Source organism: Hyaena hyaena, unplaced genomic scaffold (assembly GCF_003009895.1).
Source record: "Hyaena hyaena isolate Hyena2069 unplaced genomic scaffold, ASM300989v1 scaffold_967, whole genome shotgun sequence".
Classification (NCBI taxonomy): Eukaryota; Metazoa; Chordata; class Mammalia; order Carnivora; family Hyaenidae; genus Hyaena; species Hyaena hyaena.
Window position 1 is genome coordinate 310,968 of NW_024081608.1, and position 20,568 is coordinate 331,535.

The 20,568-nt window shown below is 57.5% G+C and overlaps 1 protein-coding gene across 8 annotated transcripts in view; it reads right to left on the reverse strand.

Annotated features, from left to right (window-relative positions):
* Nucleotides 1–5,463: 5,463 nt before the first annotated feature.
* The window catches only part of EP400 (E1A binding protein p400), a 98,890-nt gene continuing 83,785 nt past the window's right edge, over nucleotides 5,464–20,568 (reverse strand). For all 8 annotated transcript variants that reach the window (XM_039221295.1, XM_039221299.1, XM_039221297.1 and 5 more), the window contains 8 exons: nucleotides 19,882–20,089; nucleotides 19,592–19,752; nucleotides 17,784–18,002; nucleotides 15,855–16,050; nucleotides 15,334–15,458; nucleotides 13,394–13,540; nucleotides 9,066–9,143; nucleotides 5,464–8,293 (listed from right to left, as the gene is read on the reverse strand). In XM_039221295.1, coding sequence (XP_039077226.1) covers nucleotides 8,021–8,293; nucleotides 9,066–9,143; nucleotides 13,394–13,540; nucleotides 15,334–15,458; nucleotides 15,855–16,050; nucleotides 17,784–18,002; nucleotides 19,592–19,752; nucleotides 19,882–20,089 — 1,407 coding nt within the window. In that variant the 3' untranslated portion in view covers nucleotides 5,464–8,020. The remainder of the gene's footprint in view (nucleotides 8,294–9,065; nucleotides 9,144–13,393; nucleotides 13,541–15,333; nucleotides 15,459–15,854; nucleotides 16,051–17,783; nucleotides 18,003–19,591; nucleotides 19,753–19,881; nucleotides 20,090–20,568) is intronic.

The window sequence follows — 20,568 nt, forward strand, 5'->3', positions numbered from 1 at the left end:
ATACTTTCAGGAAAAAAAAAGGTCGGGGGGAGCTAGTTTCTTACCACACACTGATTTCTGATGGAATAAAGAGCTAAATGTTATCTTCCAAGAAAGAAAAGAAGGGAAGGGAAGGGAAAGGGGGAGGGAAGAGAGAAGGGAAGAGGGAAGAGAAGGGGGAAGGGAGGGAAGAGGAAAGGGAAGGGAAGTGGGAAGGGAAGAAGGAAGAGAGGAAGGAAGGGGTGGGGAGGGAGAAGGAAAGGGTGAGGAGAGGGAGATGGGAAGGGAGGGGACGGAGAGAAAAGGGAGAAACTTTATTAAAATAACATGTAGGAAACTATTTCTATAATCCCGAGATGGTGAAAACTTTCTTAGTAAACGTGGCGGGAAACCCCGATGCCAGGAAGGAACAAACTAACTACACAAAGGTGTTCTAAACAAAGTAACAAGGCTAAAAACCCATTGCGGGGAACACTCGCAACATTTATGGCTGCAAAGGACAAAATCCCTAATATACAAAGAGCTCCTACAAATTAGTTAGAAGAACACAAACTCCCCAGAGCCACGGGTATTAACCAGCAGCCAGGGGAAAGCAGGACGCCTTTCACCCTTTGGGTGGCAAAGAGCACGGCTGTGTCAACTGTTGTCACTTTCTGGGAAATACTGTCAGCGCGGACTAACGTTAAGATTTTAAGTACGTTCACGCGGTGACCCACTCTCCCAGCGCAGGCCCCAGAGACGGGACCCAGTCCACGGACAGCACGCCTGTCTCAGCGTGACCGGCGTGGCGCAGGCCAGGCCCCAGACGAGGCCCGGCGGTGGGGAGTGAGTGAGGACGGCGTCACCTCGCCGTGGACTGCTGTTTATCCATGTCCTGACTTGAACGGTTGTTACTCACCTGCTAAGTAAAAACAAAAAGCAGGGGAGGAGGAAGGGAGGAAGAAGGAGGGGGGCACAGGAGGGAATTCTAATTTTTCTATATTGCTCAGATTCTTATTATGAGGATGTGTTTCATAATATTTAAAAACTTACTTAAAAATATGCTCCATCCGGGGCGCCTGGGTGGCTCAGGTGGTTGAGCGTCCGACTTCGGCTCAGGTCATGGTCTCACGGTTCGTGGGTTCGGGCCCCGCGTCGGGCTCTGTGCTGACTGCCAGCTCGGAGCCTGGAGCCTGTTTCAGTCTGTGACTCCCTCTCTCTCTGACCCGCCCCTGCTCACGCTGTCTCTCTCTCTCTTTCTCTCAGAAATAAATAAAACATTAAAAAAAAAATATGCTCCATCCTGGGGCGCCTGGGGCCTCAGTCAGTTAAGCCTCCAACCTCGGCTCAGGTCATGACCTGCGTTGGTGAGTTCAAGCCCCTTGCTGGGCTCTGTGCTGACAGCGCTGCAGATCCGGTCTCGCCCTCTCTGCCCCTCTCCTGCTTGGTCTCTCTCAAAAATAAATAAAAACATTTCAAAATAAAATAAAACATGCTTCATTCTAAGATACAAGAGAAAAATCGCCTTGGCAAATCAAAGTCGTTTTTAAAACAACCCTGAAACGACGGTATCACTTGCGGGGCAGCTGGAGGGAGCGGCCAGAGGCGCAGGGTCGAACCGCAGGCTCTTCTGCCTCCGCGACCACGAGCCCTTCAAAGCCCTTTGCCCTCCTGGCTGAACGTGCGACACCTCACAGGTCTTGGGGTCCTTCCCGAAAATCATGAGCAAACCGCTATAACGGTCACTTCCGGTTTGTAGCGCCAGGCCCGGGGTGCCGGGAGGCCTGCCCAGGGGCAGCGGCCTCACACCATCTTTCCTTGTATTTGTCTCCCCCCCCCCCTCCCTTTTTTTTTCTTTAAAGGCGAAGAGCCCAACTTGGTGCTTGGACTCGGGAGCCTGAGATCAGGACTGAGGCCGAGTCAGACGCTTAACGCACTGAGCCTCCGGGCGCCCGTTCCGCACCTTTAAGGGGAACATTCTATTCGGTCCGCACCCGCCGCGGCTCTCAGCCCGCAGGACACAAACGCGAGCGAGCAGCGCGGGGACCCCGGGGGCCCGGGGTGAGGCCCTGGGGGCAGGGTCGTAGCCCCGCCGCGCCGCTCTCCGCGCAAGGAGGTTCGCGCGGCCTTCGAGCCGAAGCGTTTTCCCTTTTTCTCCGGGGGGGTGGGGGGGTGGGGGGGGACCAGTCGCTGTTCCCGCGCCCTGTACCGCAGTGGCCGAGGCTCGCCGCAGGGGGACCGCCCCGGTGACCAGGGCGCCCCCCCCCCGCCCCCCGTGGGCCCAGTGGGCAGGGCAGGGCGTCACGGGGTGGGGGTCGGCGGCGGGGCGGAGTCACCACCGCGGGAGGGGTCCACGTCAGAGCGGGAGTCACGCGGCGGGGTCGCCACGAAGGCAGTTGTCACCGAGGCGGGGGTCACCACCAACCACGGGCAGGGGGCGTCACCGGGGCGCGAACTCCAGGTGAGGTACTAGAGCGGAGACAGCCGTGGCCGCAGCACCCCGGTCCACGACGAGACCCAGCGTGCCGGCCAACGCAGCGCGCAGGCGCGACACGGGCCCACCGGAGTGGGCGGGACCTACACAGGTCGCGTCTGGCGCCTGCGCGCTCCTCTGCTTCCGGTCTCGGGCGGCCCGGAGCCTGCGTCTGCTCTGTTCTCGAGCCGGGGCTTGCGGCCTTCGTCGCGTGCTCCCGGGCACCCGCCCAGTCCATCCTCCGGACGCGGTCCGCCACACTGGCCACGCCCACCTCGTCCCTGGCCTCGGGCACATGGGCGGGGCGGTCCAGTGCCTACTTTAGGCTGGGGCGAGGCACTTTGGCCTGGGATCTGAAGGCCCGCGAGCGTAGCTTTTGTTCTTGTGACCAGGGCGATGTCCACGGTGTCTCGGATTCACTTAGGAAGCCTTGATGACGCCTCCCAGCCAGACAGGGTGAGCTCTCCGAAGTGTAAACCCAGAGGTCTTTCTCCGGTGCTTCTCCCGTTCAGGACGGTCATGTCTGGCCTGCTAGAAGGCCACCTCCTTTTCTGTTTTGTGCACACCTATAGCTCCGGGCAGAGACAACAAACAGTGTAGTACGCATTCAATAAACATCATCTGAATAAACCAGTAATTCACCCATCCCGCTCATTAGTATTTTCTTGAAGGAAAGAGTCAAGTTGTTGATCATGGGAAAAAAAAAAAAACAACTTCCACCACTGTAGCAGGATTGTTGCACAGAAAGTTGTTGCACAGAGTCGTGACACTGAGGCTTTTCTTTCCGGGAAGCAACTTTATTTGTGCCAGCACTGGCTCAGTTGGGTTTGCGCCTGAATGCCACGTGGTGTAGTCTTTTATGCATTTTCGCCTTGTCTCCCATATATGGGTAGTGGATAGACACACGGTCTGATTGGGTGGTCTCATGTTACAGGGTCGTGAGGGATGTCAGGTAGCCAGGTGGCTTTCCCTTATCTTGAGGTCTTTTCTTACCACATTCCTTAGGGAGGGGACTCTACTACACCCCTAGTGATAAAGTTTCAGCAACTGCTGTGAACGGAGGGAGGACAGAACAGCGGTGCAGCCGGGGAACCCAATACTACTGTCCAGTACAAGGTCCTGCGGGAGAACATTACCGGGGCAGGGATGAAGGAGCACACACTACATGGGCTGGTCCTCGAAGAAGAAAACACACTTGACAACAGAGGACAGAACGGTAAGGCGAAATTTGGGGGGAATGAAGGCTGTCCCAAGGGCAGAGGGTATGCTGTGCATCAGCCCCGGGAGCTTCACGGGGTCAGGCACGGAAGCTGGAACCTGCCCCGTGAAGGTTCCCGAGCAGCGAGCAGTGGGAGCACATGACCAACACGCTATTTTCAGAGCCTTATTTAAAAATGATTAGTTCGTGTACTTGGCAGACTGCTTAAACCATCCTAATGGGTATGCCAAATAGCAGACACCCCTTCATCCCTGAGAAGCCCCACTCCCTTCCCCTCCCCAGAGGCAGCCAACACACCACCTTCCCAGGATATGCTGGGCACATCCAGGAGTCCAGGCAGTTCCGTTCTGACAGCACCCCGGACAGTTCTGCACCTTCTCACTGGCTAAACCTTGGAGGGACCTTTCCATTCTGGATTCTGCAGCCCGACCCAGCTCTTAGTAGCTAAGGTCTATGTCACAGAACATACGTACCATAATTTATCTGTAAGATGGAGCCCTGGGGTATGGGTGATGCAGGCCCAGGACACAGAAGGGAAGAACTGCTGCCCAGAACCTACAGCAGAGGTTTCCCCCCAAGCCCCATCCCGCCGGCCAAGGACCCCAGAACCACAGCCGCTAACACGGAGAGTGGAAAGCACATTGCCAGGGGCTGATGTCGCATCTGACAGCAGACAGCAGGTTAGTTAAGCGAGAGATCTAAGTGAGCCCTCTAAAGCTGGTCATGGTCAGCAGGCCTGCGGGCAAGCCTACAGGGCAAAGTGACGGCCCGGGCACTGGAGGTGGTGGCAGATGGACCCGCGGGAGGTGCTCCCCACTACAGCCAGAGGGCAGGATCACTGTACTTGGTGGCCCGCGCCCCACCTTGAATGCACACAGAAATCCGGCCTTGGGCCAGCTCTGGCCCTAGAGCTGCAGGCTTCTGAACAGTTGGTGAACATGTGAGCACAGGGTCGTGGTGATGAATGGGTCAGAAGATGCATCATCTTCTCCACTGAGAACAATCGTAATGAATTCATCTACTGAGTGCAGGTGCCAGAGGCTAAGTGCTTTCCACATGTCTCAACCACTTCGGGAGAGGGGGACACAGGAAGAAATGGAGACCCTGGAAAGTGAAGTCAATGGCCACATCACACGGCTATGCGGGCCCACCGCAGCCACGGAGCACAGAGGTCCCAAGCGCCCCATCGTCTCCACACCAGGCAGGCACTTGGCAGAGGGCAGTGAGTGAGTTCCCCCTGATCTCCCCCAGCCAGGCCTGTGGACACAGGTGAGATACCACAGGAGCCTGGCCTCCCTTCTGCAGCAGAAGAAAAGATGCCAAAAATGCCCTCAGATCTCTTGGGAGCACTTCTGAGCTTTCTATGAAGTTGCGCATTTTGTATGAGAAAAGTAGGTATTATTTTTTGTAATCAGCAAAAAAAATTTTTTTTAACAAAAAAACTAAAAACGAAAGAGATGATGAAGAAAAGTAACACGTGCAGGCCGCCTGTTCAGAGGAGCAGGGCAGAGCGCGTGTGGGGCTCCACCGGACAGCGTGCCGCTGAGTGCGGCGGCTTCCGAACACACCGGGCTCTCCTCTGCTGTGGCCGTGGCACACAAGGGCTGGCTGGGTGCGCGCGGTCTCCACAGACAGCGTGGCTTTCACCGAGAGCCGCCGAGTGAGCAAGCTCCACTCCTTCTGGAGCAGGGGCCAGGCCTCTGCCTCCAACCCCACGTGTTTCCTTTTGTTTTTCCTTCACACAAATGTAACAAACACAACGAGCATCTTGTTTGAATGGGAATACTAGTTTTCTATGAAACAAAAGAGGAGAAAACATACAAAAAGGTCATTTTATTACACCTTTTGTTTGGCGGGATACCAGTGCCCTTTTTAAAATCCTACTGTTCAAGTACAAATGGTCATGTTTACAAAATATTTACAATCTCAGTCTTCTTGCTTTATATTTTACAACACAACCGCCATCTGGTTATACAGGGAACGGAAGATGGTGGAGACCTGGGACAGGAAAGCCCTGCCTCATCAGGCACCAAATCCAAACAAGCACGGGGCCCGGCTTCCCGTTTCCCACGGGGGCCTTACAAACAGCCTCCTGCCCTTCATTAGAGCCCACGTCTCTCAGTAAAGAACACGGGCGGCTGCTCCTCGCGGTGGAGTCTGATGGCGCTCCGGCTGCCGTCTCTAGCCTTGGCCGCTACGTCCCGTCCCGGCAAGAACCCCAGCTCACGGCCGCTGCGGGACTCCGCTCACGGGACCAGCCCCCACACCTGTACTCAATTCTGAAACACGGATGGGGAGCCTTGACGACAGAAGGCCGAGAAACGGCGCACGGGGAGGAGGCGGCCTACCCGAGTCACCAGTGGGGGTGCTGGCGACGTCTCAGAAAAACCCAAGTAACACGCGTCCTGCTCCGTACTCTGCCTTAGGGGACACGCCAAGGAAATGCCCTGAGATGAGACTCCGTTCACGCACTGAGAAAGGGCGGGGGCTCCGAACCCCGGGTCAGTTCTGAGAGATGCTGCGAATTCTCTCCCGGTGTCCAGACTAACAGAGGACCGCCGCCTGGGCAGCCGCGCCCACCATCTCCTCCAAACACAAACTGCCGGCAGCACGAGGGACGAGAGGAAAACGGACAGGGTGCACGAATCAGAAGCTGAGAGGAGAGGGTTCCATGCATGGTAGCTCCGCATGTCTGGGGACAGAGAAAGGCAGGAGCCCCACACACCCACGTGAAAAGTGTGCACAGGGCCTCCCGCACCCCGCGTTCTCTCCTGACGGCGCCTGCCCAACCAGAGCCAGCAGGTGCGGTGCTGAGAAAACAGAGTACAGGACTCTTGCGATACGTTCAAGATGACGGAACTGTTAAGTGCCTCTCCAAACTCTCACCCGGACTTGACAGTGAGCTGCTGGGTCGGCTTCGCTAACGGCCCCCATGTTACCGTCCACATAACACTGAACGGAACAGAAACACACAGTGCACTTTCCTTCGTGTCACTTAGATGGTACGAGGACGGGAGAGCACGTGAAACTGGCAGGTAAAAGCTCCACACAGGCCTGACGCAACCGGATTCTCAGGACCGAGTAAGGTACAAGAGGTCCGGAGGCAGAGCAGAGAGGCGGTCATAGAACACGTGCTTCTGCTTGGGCAAAAACGTCCAGGTGAGCAGACATCAGCTGCTCGAGCCCACTGTAGAAACTATTATCTTGCCGTCATCAAAAAACAAAACAGAAGCAAACACAGGGCCTCCCACCCCTGCCCACACACACGGCATAGAAGGTTCTCCGCTCCCCACGGAACCAGAGGAGGGCAGCTGCTCACAGCTGAGACCCCCGCGTGACGAGAACCAGAAGCCTGCTCCGAGTTGGCGGCGAGGGGTTCGCTACGCCCGCTTCTGTAGGTGACGCCTGCAGGCTCATAAATAAGTCACCGCGTTCAAGGCGGTTTCTCACGTCAGCAGATCACGCCCGGGACAGGCAGGAAAGTGAGGGGGCGATGCCAGGCATCCCACTCTAACCGGGCACCTCGCCTCTCACACGGCAGTGACCCCTGCGCCACAGGCCATCCGCGGAGCGCTCTGGGCCCAAACCTGTCCAAGACAGGAGCCTCACAAAGTCTGCCAGAGCCGCTTCAGTGCGCGAAGTCCAAGCACGAGCGTCCTCCCCAGGCCGGGAAACGTCCTGGATGTGCCGGGACAGGAACCAGTCATGCTGTGGGCAGAGCCGGGGGGAAGCCACACTGGCTGCTCTTCAGAATGAAAATTCAACCAGAGATGGGACCGCGTTGACCCAGCACACAAATGAGCTTCAATGGGCATCTGTGCTGAACATTTCCTGTAAGTGTCCAAACCAGTCACATCTCAGGACGGAGAAGGAAGCACACCCACCTCCCCAGGTCTGAGCTGCTCTGTGGCAGACAGCCTCTGTCCTCTCCAAGGCCCCGAGCGGGTTTTCTGTGGGTGCACAGAACCGCACACAGGCAGATGCGGCCAAAGACCATGATTTGGCTTCAGCAAGTATTGTACGAGTCCCCACACACGCCACGCAGCTACTGGGATGCGTGAGACACGGCGCACTAATGGGGTTTCTAAGTGGCTTCGAGGCCCAGCACTATCGCTCTCGAGGAGAAACTGGAAGTCAAAATCACCACTGTCACTTTTTCAACTCGTCTCCTTCTACAGAACAGGGCGCACAGTAAGGATCACTGGCGCCCATGGTGGGCAGCATGAGAAAACAATGACAGTGCTCCGTTTCAAGGATGACTGTGCAAGTGCTGAACACCTCAAATGACATCGTCCCAAGGTTCAACAACAGTCTCCCGCCTCTGGCTGGGGGCGCGGGCGGGGGATACGGTGGCCACCCCGCTCTGGGGACTAGGGGCACGGAGGCTTGGTGGGCGTCTTTAGCCTGACGGCAGGGACTCGCATCTGTAGCTTGGGCTGCTGGCTGGGGCTGTCGGCGCTGGCTGGCCCCTGGGTTGGGTTGGGGACGCCGGGGCTCTGCAGCTGGGCCGCCGCCGTCGTCACGACCTGCTGCTGCAGGAGCTTCTGCTGCACCACCTGTGCGGCTGCGGTCGCCGTGGGGATCATCTGCACCTGCTGCCCAGCCGCTGTGGCCTGGGTCAGGGCCACGGTCTGTGGGGAAGCCTGAGCCAGAACAGGTAGAAAACACAGATCTAGTGACGTGACCAACACGACGCTCTCTGGGGTGGAGAGGGGGGTGTAAAACCTAATCAGCACAAATGCTTTTGTGAAACGTGAAAAACACATGACGGACCCAAGTGTGAACTCTGGTTTCCAACTGCACAAAAACAGGAAAAAAACCACTGAACGAAACCACTGCTGCTTCTGGGCGAAGGCTGACGACAGGGTGCTGGTGGCACAATCAGTGCTTCAGCCTCTGCCTGGTTCCTGGACATCTACGTGCCACTGTGACTCCGGACAACACTTTGTGGAAGCACTGCTTTGTACGGCCGCATTTGGTAGCAAGAGGTAGAAAGGCAGGAGCCTGGTGGCTGGGTGACCAGGGTCACTGCTGTCCTCGGTAGTACTTACACTTCTAGGACCTAAGGTCACTGCGAGCAGATTGTTTTCTTCCAGGGTTTCCCTAACACTGAGGTACTGGGGCTTCGGCTCGCACACGCACTGGAATCACCGGTGAAGGTGACCCCAGAAACAAGTCCCTGACTTCCGAACTGAACACGTACATCTGGTTCTGTCCTGCTAGCTGAGGGGTTTCGAGGGTCTTCCCCAAAGTTAGTTTTTTCTGAATTATGAAAATCAAAAGTGACTATCTGTTAACATTCTATTTCTCACAATGAAAACCAAGAACTCCTCCCCTAAAGGGAAACGTGAAGTTTACTGAAAAGTCAGCACGAGACTCCCCGGAGGAGCGCACGCCTCGGGGTCTTCCTCCTACCTGCTGGGAAGCAGAGGCCACCTGCTGAATGCCGGCCACAGGCGTCTGCTGCTGGACGACTTGAGGGAGTTTGGCAACCTTGGACAAAACAAAGAAAAGCCAAATGTAGAATTCAAAAGAACATGTGCACGAAAAGACATCTTTCTCCCCCTTTCTTTCCTTCAGCTCAACGCAAAAGCAAAAACAGAGGTGCCTGAGGGGCTCAGTCCTAAGCATCTGACTTCGGCTCGGGTCATGGTCTCGCAGTTCATGGGTTTGAGCCCCGCACTGGAGCTGTCAGTGCAGAGCCGGCTTCAGATCCTCTGTCTTCCTCTCTCTGTCCCTCCTTCTCACTCTCAAAGGTAAGTAAACGTTACAAAAAAAAAAAAGAAAAAACAAAACAAAACTGGCATCCAGATGGCCCAGAGAGCAGCTCTCAGTTTGCCCAACTGGAGCCTGAGAGACCCTGTGTCCCCCCCCCTCCCCCTATACCGCGTCCCCCTGTCCGCAAGCCGGTTACGGATAACAGCTTCCCCAGGTCTCTCATTTCACCCACATTTTTTCTTTTCTTAAGAAGTGTTCGTATGAGAGAGTTTACATAAGAGAATAAAATCGAGAGCAGAATGAAACATTTTTAGCATTTCCAGAGTTCTCACGAGAGCCCCTTCTTCAAGTCTGGGCCACGTCCCGTGGGGCAGCCTCACTGAAGCCAGGGTTCAGCCTGCTCTGAAGATGCCCCAACATTTTCAGGTGGTTATTTCATCACGCTGCCACATTCTTCTCAATCACCACCGAGATCTCCCTTCCCAACAAAATGTGACGTCCCACCCTGCCGCTGCCTTCTGCAAACATTCTGCCACGTGCATATGTGGCTGTCCCGAGGCAAAAAGCAGACTCTGGCCACTTGGGTCTACCCGGGGCCATTGGCTCAGGAACGGATTGGGCTCCTGAGTGGGCAGCTGCTGGGGGCCGGATGCCCCCACCTGGGGCTCTAACTCCTAGAACAGGGATGGAAAGAAGTCTTGTCCGAGACAATTCTGGAGAAGACATGAAATTTCAGGACACACTTGTAAATGACAGAGCTCCCAGTAAAGGCTGGTTCTCATGATAAAAACGGAAATTACGTGGAAAGCACTGACCAGTTCACTGTATTAAAAACTGTCGCAGGATCTGCGGAGACAAAAAGGGCACTCGAGCGCGTCCTCTACAACGCTGGCGAGGAGCAGACCCTCGGGCGGCTGGACGGGGGCCCCGCTTGCACACAGCGGGCGGGGGCTCTGTGGGCACACCATGAAAACACGGAGACCCCGTGGATGACACTGACACGTTTTAAATGCATCAATAGACTTGCAGGAGGCGAGGAAGTCCTGGTTCCAAACCGAAGCCGAGGCAGCCCCTCCAGCAATGGGTGGAGGCGCTGCAGCAGCGCTCACCCAGAGAGCGCGTGCTGCGTGAGGAGGCCCCGCGTGGGATTCTCACGGTCGCCCGGGTGCGGCAGACGAGGGGCCCAGTTCAGATCCACTGTGAGCGAGGCCCCATTGTGGTCCCATCACCGGGAGGGGGTCTGCGAGGAAGCCCACCGCCTGAGGCCCTGGTGCTGGCCGGGGAAGGGACGCAGGCGCAGAACCCAACTGACGTTACCTGAGGGACACTGACCCCCAAGCCACGGCGGACCCGGCCCTGGCAGAGCCCCCGGGAGCCCGGCAGGAGCATGACTCGGCCTGCAACCCAGACGGCGAAGCGATCCCAAAGACAGGCTTCAAGGAGAGCTGGCGCACAAGAAAGTAACTACTCTGACTACAGTTCCCGAAACAACAGCAGCAAAGACGTAAGATTCAAATCCTTAATCTAAGTATAGCTAATAAGAGGCTAACATAAGCAGCAAAAACGGAAAAAAATACAAGGAGAAGTGCATAACCAGAGCAGGAGATCTCAACACATCTCCGTCAGTAACTGATCAGTAAGGACGCAGAGGTCTGGGGTAACATGAGTAGTGAACTTGACCCAGTGAGAGGATGGCCTGACAAGTGCGCTGACCCCGCAGGAGGGCACAGCCTCACAGCAGACTCACTGGCGGACTGGGTCTGCAGTGTAAGATAAAGACGGGACAGACAGCTGCGAGTTTGGCCCAGGCAAGGCGCAAGGCCATGGGGGTGCTGAGGCCCCACAGAGTCACGCATCTTTGGGGACCTGTCCAAGGGCAGTTAGGACTGGGAGTCTGGAATGGGACTAGCGATCGGCTGCAGGTGTGAATCTGGAGTCACGGGCACAGAGAACCGAGGTGTCGAGATGGCGGCGGCGGGGGGGGGGGGTGTCACCAAGGGAAGGAGTGCCTCTAAAAACACTGTTAAAATGCCACAAAAAAGGAACACAATTTCTAGCAAACTAGGTGAAGAAGGAAATTTTGGTGTTCCAATGAAGGATGACTGAACAAATTAGACCCTGCAGATGATCACGAGAACAGATCCGGCTGAGTCTCCGTCCATACCCCCGTCAGGGCCTCTGTGGGCCTCGCCAGCACAGTGAAGCAGGAAGGCAGGGGAAGAGGGGGGCACCGGCCACCACTCCCCGCAGGCCACGTGCTGGGGGGACAAAGGAAGTGCAGGAGGCCATGGATGGACTGCTGAAGGAGCGGGGCTTGACGGAGGCACCGGATTCAAGGTCAAGGAAGCTGCAGGGATCGGGCAAGGCACAGACAGAAAACAGAGACTCAGAAACACACTACTGCAGAAGCATCAGAAAATACTCATTACTTATGAACAAATCCAATACAGGAAACAAGACCTTCCCGAAAACAGTCAGAAAAGCTAAAGGGTTTTAAAGAGGTTCAACAACAAAAGACACGCTGTGTTGGTGAATCTGAAGTCAACGCTGCCACGACACCGACCTTCCCCCAGAGTCACCTACAGGCCAGGAGCTCTGTTCCCGTCCTGCTTTAGTGCGCGCGCTGCCGAAGCTCACACGGTGGTGTGTAAACATCACCGGCTGCCTCGGAGCGGGGAGGCACAAAGAGCCACGAGCAGCAGGCCGTTCCCAGTGGGACGAGGCAGAGGCTCTGCCTCCCAGATGCAGAGTCTCTTACGCAGCCCGAGGGACAGACGCACGGAGAGTGTGGCGCTGGAGAAAGCTCCCAGCACAACCTCACGTGACTGACGCCAATGCCGTACTACGGATGAGAAGGAAAGCAGTGCCAAAAATACCAGCGTGTTCTGATGGGAAGATTTAAATGAATCTGTTTTTATATCACCTGGTAAAAACAATTCCAAAAGGGTAAAAACTTAAGTGTGAATGAAAAACTATGATATCTGTAGAAGTTGATATAGGAAAGGAACATCATGACGTCTAGAAAGGGTTTCCTTTTTTTTTAATTTTTTTTTTTTTTTTTTTTCTAGGAGAGAGAGAGACAGCGTGAGCAGGGGAGGGTCAGAGAGAGAGGGAGTCACAGACTCTGAAACAGGCTCCAGGCTCTGAGCCGGCAGTCAGCACAGAGCCTGACGTGGGGCTCGAACCCACGAACCGCGAGATCATGACCTGAGCGAAAGTCGGACGCTTAACCGACTAAGCCACCCAGGCGCCCCTAGAAAGGGTTTCTTAAGCAAAACATAAAAAACACCGTTCAGAAATAAAAAGACTGATGAATTCAAATATGTTAGAATTAAGAATTTTTGTTCATCCGAAGACGCCACACAGTAAGTGTGGAGATTGGAGGCCGACGGCGCGTACAGAGACCCGGGGCAGCCGCCAGAGTGGAAGCGACGCCGGGAAAACGCGGGAACGGGTGCTGATTCACAGAAGAGACCTGCCAGTCCACGGGGTCTGGGAAGGCGGGGCCACGGCAGTCACCAGAGGAAACAGGCAGCGCACCGTGAAGGACAAGGCCAGGTGCAGGTCTGCGGGCTGGGACCACCGCAGAGGCCGAGGGATGTGCCCACGCCGCTGCGGCCACGTGCGATGCTCACCCGCACGAAGCAGTCACCGTGCTGGGCTCGGCTCACGTCCCCCTCCCCCCTTCCGTTAAGCAGCCACAGGCCGGCAGCACAGCCAGGAGCAGCCCGCAAGGCTGCTGGCAGCGGAGTAATGGTGCACGTGGGGTCACAAAGCAGATAGTTGACCGCTGACCCCTGGAGAAGCCTCACAGACGTGAAGAGCGTCCCCGGAGCATGACCTCAGCACGGCCCCCAGGCCCCACTGCTGTGATCCCATGAGCGGCAAAGCCAGGGAGGAATGTCGGGGGACAGCCACCTCTGAGGAGCCGGGGGCCCACGGTGCTGCCCTCACGGTACCTGCCGCTGTCAGTCTCCGCGCCCCGCACGAGACCACTGGTGTGCAGTCCCTGCACGCGCGCTCACCTGGATCTGGGTCTGCACTTGCTGAGTCCCGGCCAGCTTCTGGGCCTGCGAGATGGGTGTGGTAAGAAACTGGGTTTTAAGGGCTGGCTGGGTGGCATAGGTGACCTTCTGTGGCTGGCCCTGAGCAGCGATCTGCTGCGCAGTGATCTGAAGAAAGAGAGACAGCCCCAGGTTAGAGCAGGCGAGGCCACACATCGCCTCCTCAGGCCCTTGGCATCCCCTCAGGGCCCCCTGCACCCCCAGCCCAGGCTCCCAGCCCCGCTCCAGCGTGCCCCACGTGTGTGTCACCAGCCGTGCCCAAGTCCCCTCAGAGACCAGGCTGGGGTTCACCTTTATGTCGTCTGTACAGGTCTTGTCTGCTCCTTGGATAGTGAGTAAACTCCACCACAATACAAAATCACCCACCTACAATTTCCTGAATCTAATTTTAAGATTTGAGCATGCACCCCAAATTACTCAGCATTAAGAGACAACAAACCCACATGCACAACCTTTGCGTGTTTAACCCCATTTCTAGTTTTCTCTGCTAGAAGAGTGAGGGCTGTTCGGAAGACCGGGCAGTCTACATGTTTGCTTTCAAGGCCACGGCTGCCCACAAGTAGTCTTTAGCATCACAAGTTTCGAGTCACGTGACGTCAGACCGACACTACAGCCAAAGACCCCCCCGCCCCCACCCACCAGGTACGCTGGCCCTACGATGACTCAGGCCCAACCACTGGTGTCCTCGGCACCCTAGCACCAGCGCCTCCCGCTGTCCCTCCCTGCACGCCTGGCGCCGAGCCCGAGGATGGCCCAAAGGGACTGGGAAGGGGACTCAGCGTGTGTCTTCCTCCAAGTGTCCGCCACAGGGAAGAAGGTGGCTCCCAGAGGTGGGTGTGCTGACTGCTCTCCAATCAGAGGAGACACACCTTTCTCGAAGGCCACCGCTCCACCAGCCCAGGAGGTCCCGAGGGCACACCTGCTGCCCAGGCGGCTCTTGCTCGAGGCCCACCCTGCGCGGTTCTACCAGCATCCCACATGCGTCCGCCCCTGCACGCCCTAACCACGTCCCTCGCCTCAGCTGTCCCTTCCCTCTGCTGTCCCCACAGATGCAGTGGGGCCAGGGGCGGGCGGGACCTCAGCCCCTAGCAGACCTGAGCTTCGCTCCTGCAAGCGGGACAGTGACAGTCGGGGAAGAGCTGTCCGTCTGACACGTGTGATGCGTACAGAACCCTGTGGTCCTATGGTCAGCTCTGCGACTGCGAGTCGCTTCCTTTCCCTCAGACTCTGTGCCCTCTGGCTAACACGGAGCCCTGCTCGGAAATCCAGCACCAGAGCGACGGCCCGCTCCAGCTCAGGAAACAGCAGGCTCAACACGCACTTCGGGCACCAGAGCATCACTGCCTACGCGGCGGGCTGCCAGCTTCCAACGAGTACGTAGAGCAGCAGTCGTGAGAAACACAGCGCCTACTCTCTGCTCCTCTCAGTGGGGCCCCTGCACGGTGCACGGCCCGCGGGCCCGAGTCAGCCCAGAGCTATGTGCTCTCACACCGGTGAGTCAGCAAGATGCCGACACTGCTCCTTCCGGCAGGCCCCTCTCCCCTCATCCCATCCCGCCCCTCACAGCACGCACACGTGCACTCACACGCACCAGGACACAGCCCCCGCCTGGCCCCTCACCGGAGTACATGCAAGGCCGCCTCCATCCTGTGTGCCGGGGGCCCAGGCACTCACTCTGAGAGCTACAGCTGCATCCCGGAGTCCAGGCCCTTTCCCGGCCATGCAATTCCACAGCCCACTTCCCGGCTCCCCATCCCGTCACCACCTTCTCCCCGCAGCTCCCGCCCCGAACCCCCCCGAGCAGCCTGAGCGCATGGGCACGGGGCCGTAGGGCGGCGAGGTGCATGGGGCCCAGCGTGGCGCGGAGGCGGTGCTGGGAGAACCCTGCAGGAACCCGGTACCTTCTGCGGGACGGTGGCGGGGCCCGGGGCGGCCTGCGGCTGCACGGCTTTCTGCTGCTGCACGGCTTGCTGCTTGAGCTTCAGCAGCTGCTGGACGTGCACGGGCTGGGCTACGACCGTCTGTCCTGTGAACACAACCAGGCCTTAGTCATGGACCCAGCTCTCAAGGCTTCCCTGCATCTCCCTGAGCCACTGGGCGGTTCAGATTGACTGTGTCCTGACAGGAAACTCCACACGGGATGTGTGCCGGACAAACAGCCATCCCGCAGGAATGCTTAGGTGGTTTCCGGGCCCCCAAGGACATCCACGTAAAGGTACGGGGAGCTCCGAACGTTAACAGTTAAATCAAAGGCCAAACCTTGTTGTACTTGGGAAACTGAGGGGCACCCGGCTAAAGGTGCCCTGACACGCTCACCACAGGGGTCTGGCACGGAAGCTGCCAGGGCCTCTGGCCATCGGCCCTGCTTGAGGCTCTAGGCACAGCAAGGGGTGGGGGGCGAGGGGCTGCACGGAACAGGTACCTGCGGCTTTCTGTGGCTGCCCGATGGCCACACTGATCCCAGCAACGTTCATGGGCAGGGTCGTCACGCCCGGCGAGGAGACCACGGCCGCAGGCACGGACACCACCGGAGGCTTCGCCAGCGCCACCTGAGCTGGCTGGGGCGCCTGGGCCTGCATCTGCCCTTGCGCCTGCAGCTGCGAAGGGGGAACCCGGGTCTAAACAGTGAAAATAATGGGAGAGTCCAAAGATATTAGGAATAGCACGCGTCCACGCAGACATTTCCCCACAAGAAGTCAGCGGTGAGAAACGATTCACAAAGGTGAAAAGTGGCTGTCAGCGGAAGAAACACACTGACTGCACTGTAGGCTCAGCGACGCTTCTTAACCCGCCACCAGCGATTGTGGGGAAGGGGGCCTGATGAGCCCCACATGCTGCTCACCCACACTCAGACCCACACGTCCAGACCCCACCGTGCAGCCTGCACCTCTACTTCTCCGCCCCCGAACCTCAGAGGAGCCCCATCCTGCCCACCCCCTCCTTCCGCTACGACTGAAGGTCGGCTTGCCGCCCTGCCCTGTGACCTCTGCCACACTCTTCCAGAAAGTTCTCCCACCTGCTGCTATCAATCATCACACTGCTACCAAATGCTCATTATTTCTTACGTTACGTCTTCAGAAAACAGGAAAACAGATCCACTTTACCTGTACAAACACTCAACTAACCCTGAAACCACACACACATGAATGTGAAAACCAGTGTTGAGCCCGTCAGACGTTCTTACCTGCGTTACTTGCTGTGAAAGCGTGCAAACAGGACTCACAAGTATCTTGTGGTCAGCTTCTCTGCCCTTTACAATAATCGTCCAAAGCCGGGTGCTGTCCCAACGAGTGGGTGCTCTGCACTACGCGGTACGCGCCCGGCTCCGGGGGACCTGTGCCTCTCCTCTAACCCTCCCGAGGTAACAGGGGCGTGTGCCTGGCCCACAGTGTTCTTTCTGCTAGTTCTTCAGTGGGGAGCAGACCCGGGACCGCTGGGTGAACTGGTGAGCACGATCTGCAGCTGGATTACTGGAACTACCCCCCACCCGCGCAGAAGCTGATCTCCGTCGGGCAGCCCCCCGCAGGAGGAACGTGCCTCCCCTACACCCTGGCCACCATGTGACCCCCCACCTTGTTTGAATTTCCGCTTCCTGTCTTGCTTTCACAGTTTTTGTCCGCTTCTACCCTGTCTTGCAGACTTAGAGCAGGGACAAGGCAACACAAAGCAGGCCTGAGGACCCAGTACGGGTCCCCCAGTTGCAGGCAACTAGCAGTAGGATTTGGGCGAGGTACCTAAGCTGTGTGCCTCAGTTTCCACACCTGCACAGTGGGCGTACACTAAAACACCCACTCCTCCTGCCTGAGCAGCAGCCTGAGAGCACTGAGCACGTGGGAGGTCCAGGGCCTAGGGCAGCGCCTGGCCCGGAGCAGGGTCCCTGATGTGGGCGGTCACTAGGGCCAGAACGGGGGGCTCCCCAGGGAGGAGATGGGCTCGCCGGATGGGACAGTGTCTGGTCCACAGCACATTAGCCCCGTGCTTGCTGAATTTAACTCATCTTCCCAGACAGTGATTTCACTGTGACATTCTGGTCCTCTTCAGAAATCTCCAATCTCTGGGCCGACGAAGCACCGGGTCATCAGAGCCTGGTTTGCAGGCCCCGCCCATCTCCCTGCCCGGGGCCTCATCCCCACCAGAACCTGGCCCTCCCCGCCTCGTCCAGCTGCTCGGCCCGCCCTGAGCTGTTTGGCACCGAAGCCCCGGGAGGCATGGGCAGCGAAGGTCACCCACCTGCCGCTCTGCCGGGGGTCCGCCAGAAAGCCTAGCGTCGGCCGAGCAAGCAGGAACCGTTCACGTAAACGTTACGAGACATATCGCTTTGGAAAAACAAATGTTATCAACGGGAACTTACGAGCCGGGCCACCTGGAGGTTGGCCACGGTGGTGCCCGTGAGCAGAGCTCCGGGCCGTGGGGCCGTGACCGTGGCCAGCTGGGGGCTCTGCTGCGGCGTGGGTGGCGGGGCCTGCACTTGCACCTGTGCGGCGGGCTGTGGGGGCCCCGGCGGGGCCTGCGGCTGGGGGGCCTGCTGGGGCAGCTGCAGTTTCTGCTTCTGCATTTTGATCAGATGTTCCTAAAACCCAGATAAAGTAGCTTTTCATCAATATTAACTGCATTCCATTGTTTCATAAATCTTGGTTTTCAGTTACTGTTGAACTTCACACCCAGGCGGACAGTTGCTACTACACAACATGCAAACCCACTCCAGGGACTTCCTGACGTTAAAAAAAAAAGTTCCTTCATTAAAAATCAGCATTATCAGTGATGAAAACGAAAAACGGTAACTCTGACAGAGGAGTAAATTCGTAGCAAAATTTCTTCGTTTTTCTCACTTGCAAACAAGTCACCTTAAATCTGTAGGACTATAACATTTTTAAAGTCTTCAAATCATAATCGTTGAATTTTTAAAATTTATTAGGAGACGTGTAGCAGCTCTCAACTTTTTGTTCTAAGTGTCTCCAAATGAATACAGTTAATAAATAAATCTCGGGTCTCTAAGTTAAAATATCAAGATGTCACAATAGCCCAAAAAATATGTTAAGGAACCCATGTTCTTTTTAGAGAACTTGTGCTGTGTAGTTCATAACTATCAAATCTGTCAGGCTTAAAATGACTATGACTCTGAAGTTGACTCCCGCGACGGCAGACTGGAGAAGCCAGGCGCGGGCGAACAAGCGAGTCAGCAGCGCCCTGGCAGCCACGGGCAGGCCCTCGTGTCCTGGGGAGAGGCAGGGCGTGGGGAGAAGGGAAGGCAGCTGGGGGTGAGGTAGAAGGGTGTGGGGGAGGAAGGGAGGGGCTGGGCCCAGTAACTTTCTAACTTAAGGGCCGTCCCCCAGACTTCTGCAGTGATGGGCGTGTTCTAGACCAGGGTGGTCCCGTCTGGGAGTAACAGCACCCTTGACATGTGGCTGGTGCGACTGAGGAGCTGAATGTCTTATCTGGGATCACTCCTGGGCCTTCTGGCTAAGACCAAGTGTGAACGCTTTATCGGGTTGCATGCCCCTCCTCTGGGGCGCCCCGGCCTCACGTGCAAAGCCTCGGCTGAAGACTGGTGTGCCCCCCCAGCAGCCCTACGGCACGCCCTGGTGCCCCCTCTGCGGGCGAAAAGGGCAGGCCCGAGGTCAGGTACTTACTGCAGCAGGCCTGGGGACTAGCTGGAATTCTAGAACACTGTCTTGTTTCTATTAGCTCTGTCTCTCTACTCACTCTCCATGCCAAGCAGCAGCACTTTCCCATTTTGGCAGAAATACAGAGTTTCCCTTCAAAGCGAATGTATTTTTACACGTAATTGCACAGATGGTGCAGAGTGGCAAAAATCAGGAAAGGCAGGACTCTGATCATCATGAGAAACAACACTGCAAAGGAAGCAGGCGCCACCAGCGTTTTCTCCAGCTGGGAATGGAACCGAGCGGCCTCTCCTTGTCCGGAGCCCGAGCTGCGGCACAGAGGACCAGGAAGCAAGTGGGAAGACCTGTGTCCAGAGCGCTGGGAACAGGCTGCTCACATGATCGCAGAGGGGGCGCTGTACGGAAAGTGGCTTTTAAAGACAATGCAAACACACTTCCCACAGAGATGACAGCAAATCTGCGTGAAGGATGCTTGGAATTACGTGACACACGAGGTATCAGATGGCACGTGTGTGGTTTCCTGCAGGATACTCACCGGCGTCAGCTTGCTGACAGCTTTGATCTGCGCCGGAGACTGGGCCTGGCCCTGGATCTGCGGGACTTGCACCTGGGAGGGCGGCGGCGGTGGCGGCGGCGGCCGCAGCAGCTGGAAGTGTGCGGGTGCGACGGCTTTCCCTGGCAGCTGCACCCCTGCGGCTAGAGAGGGGGCTCCATGAGACCACGTGCGCACGTGGTCCTCCCCTTCTCCCGCGACACACGGACGCTCGGGTCCTGGCTCGCTTTAAAGGTGAGAAGGGTCACACAGGAAACCGAACCTGCCTTTACCTTGGGACACCTGAGTCACCAAAGACCGGGTCGGGGTCTGCACCGGGGCCAGGCTCGTAGTCACCACGGCCGAGGCTGTCACAGAAGTAACTGCGCGGACACTCTGGGTGGGCGCCAGGGACACCAGGTCGGACGAGGCTGTGGCTGGGGAGCCGACCGCTCGCGGCTGGGTGTGGACCACCTGGGCAGGGGCAGCGCCCCCGGATGTCTGCAAGGGGCAACGGGGGAGGCCATCAGGTCACTCCGCGCTTTTCTCTTTTCTCGGTCGTGGGAGGAAGAGGACGCCCATCTCTGAACCCGAGAAAACGGAGCACCTTCCAAACTTCAGGGGCGTGACAGGCTAAACGTGCGGGTGGAGTAAGGCCCACTGAAGCGGGTCTGTTAACTACAGAAAGCCAGTCTGTGACGCCAGGGCTCCTGCCCCCGCTGGCCTCAAACAAAGGCTCCTGTCCCCAGGACACTGTGAACCCGGGCCGTCCTGCCGACACCGGAGCTCAGCCCCAAACACACCGAGCCGCTCCCACCGGCGCAGGCCTGCTGCCTGCTGCGCCCCAGGCGCAGGCCCGCAGAACCACAGCCACCCCCGTCCCGCCGCAAGCGGGGGGCACACCCCAGACTCCAGTGGCCCCCGCCAGCCCCTCAGTGCAGACGGCCGCCCCCTCCCCCCCCACCAGGCAGACACCCCCC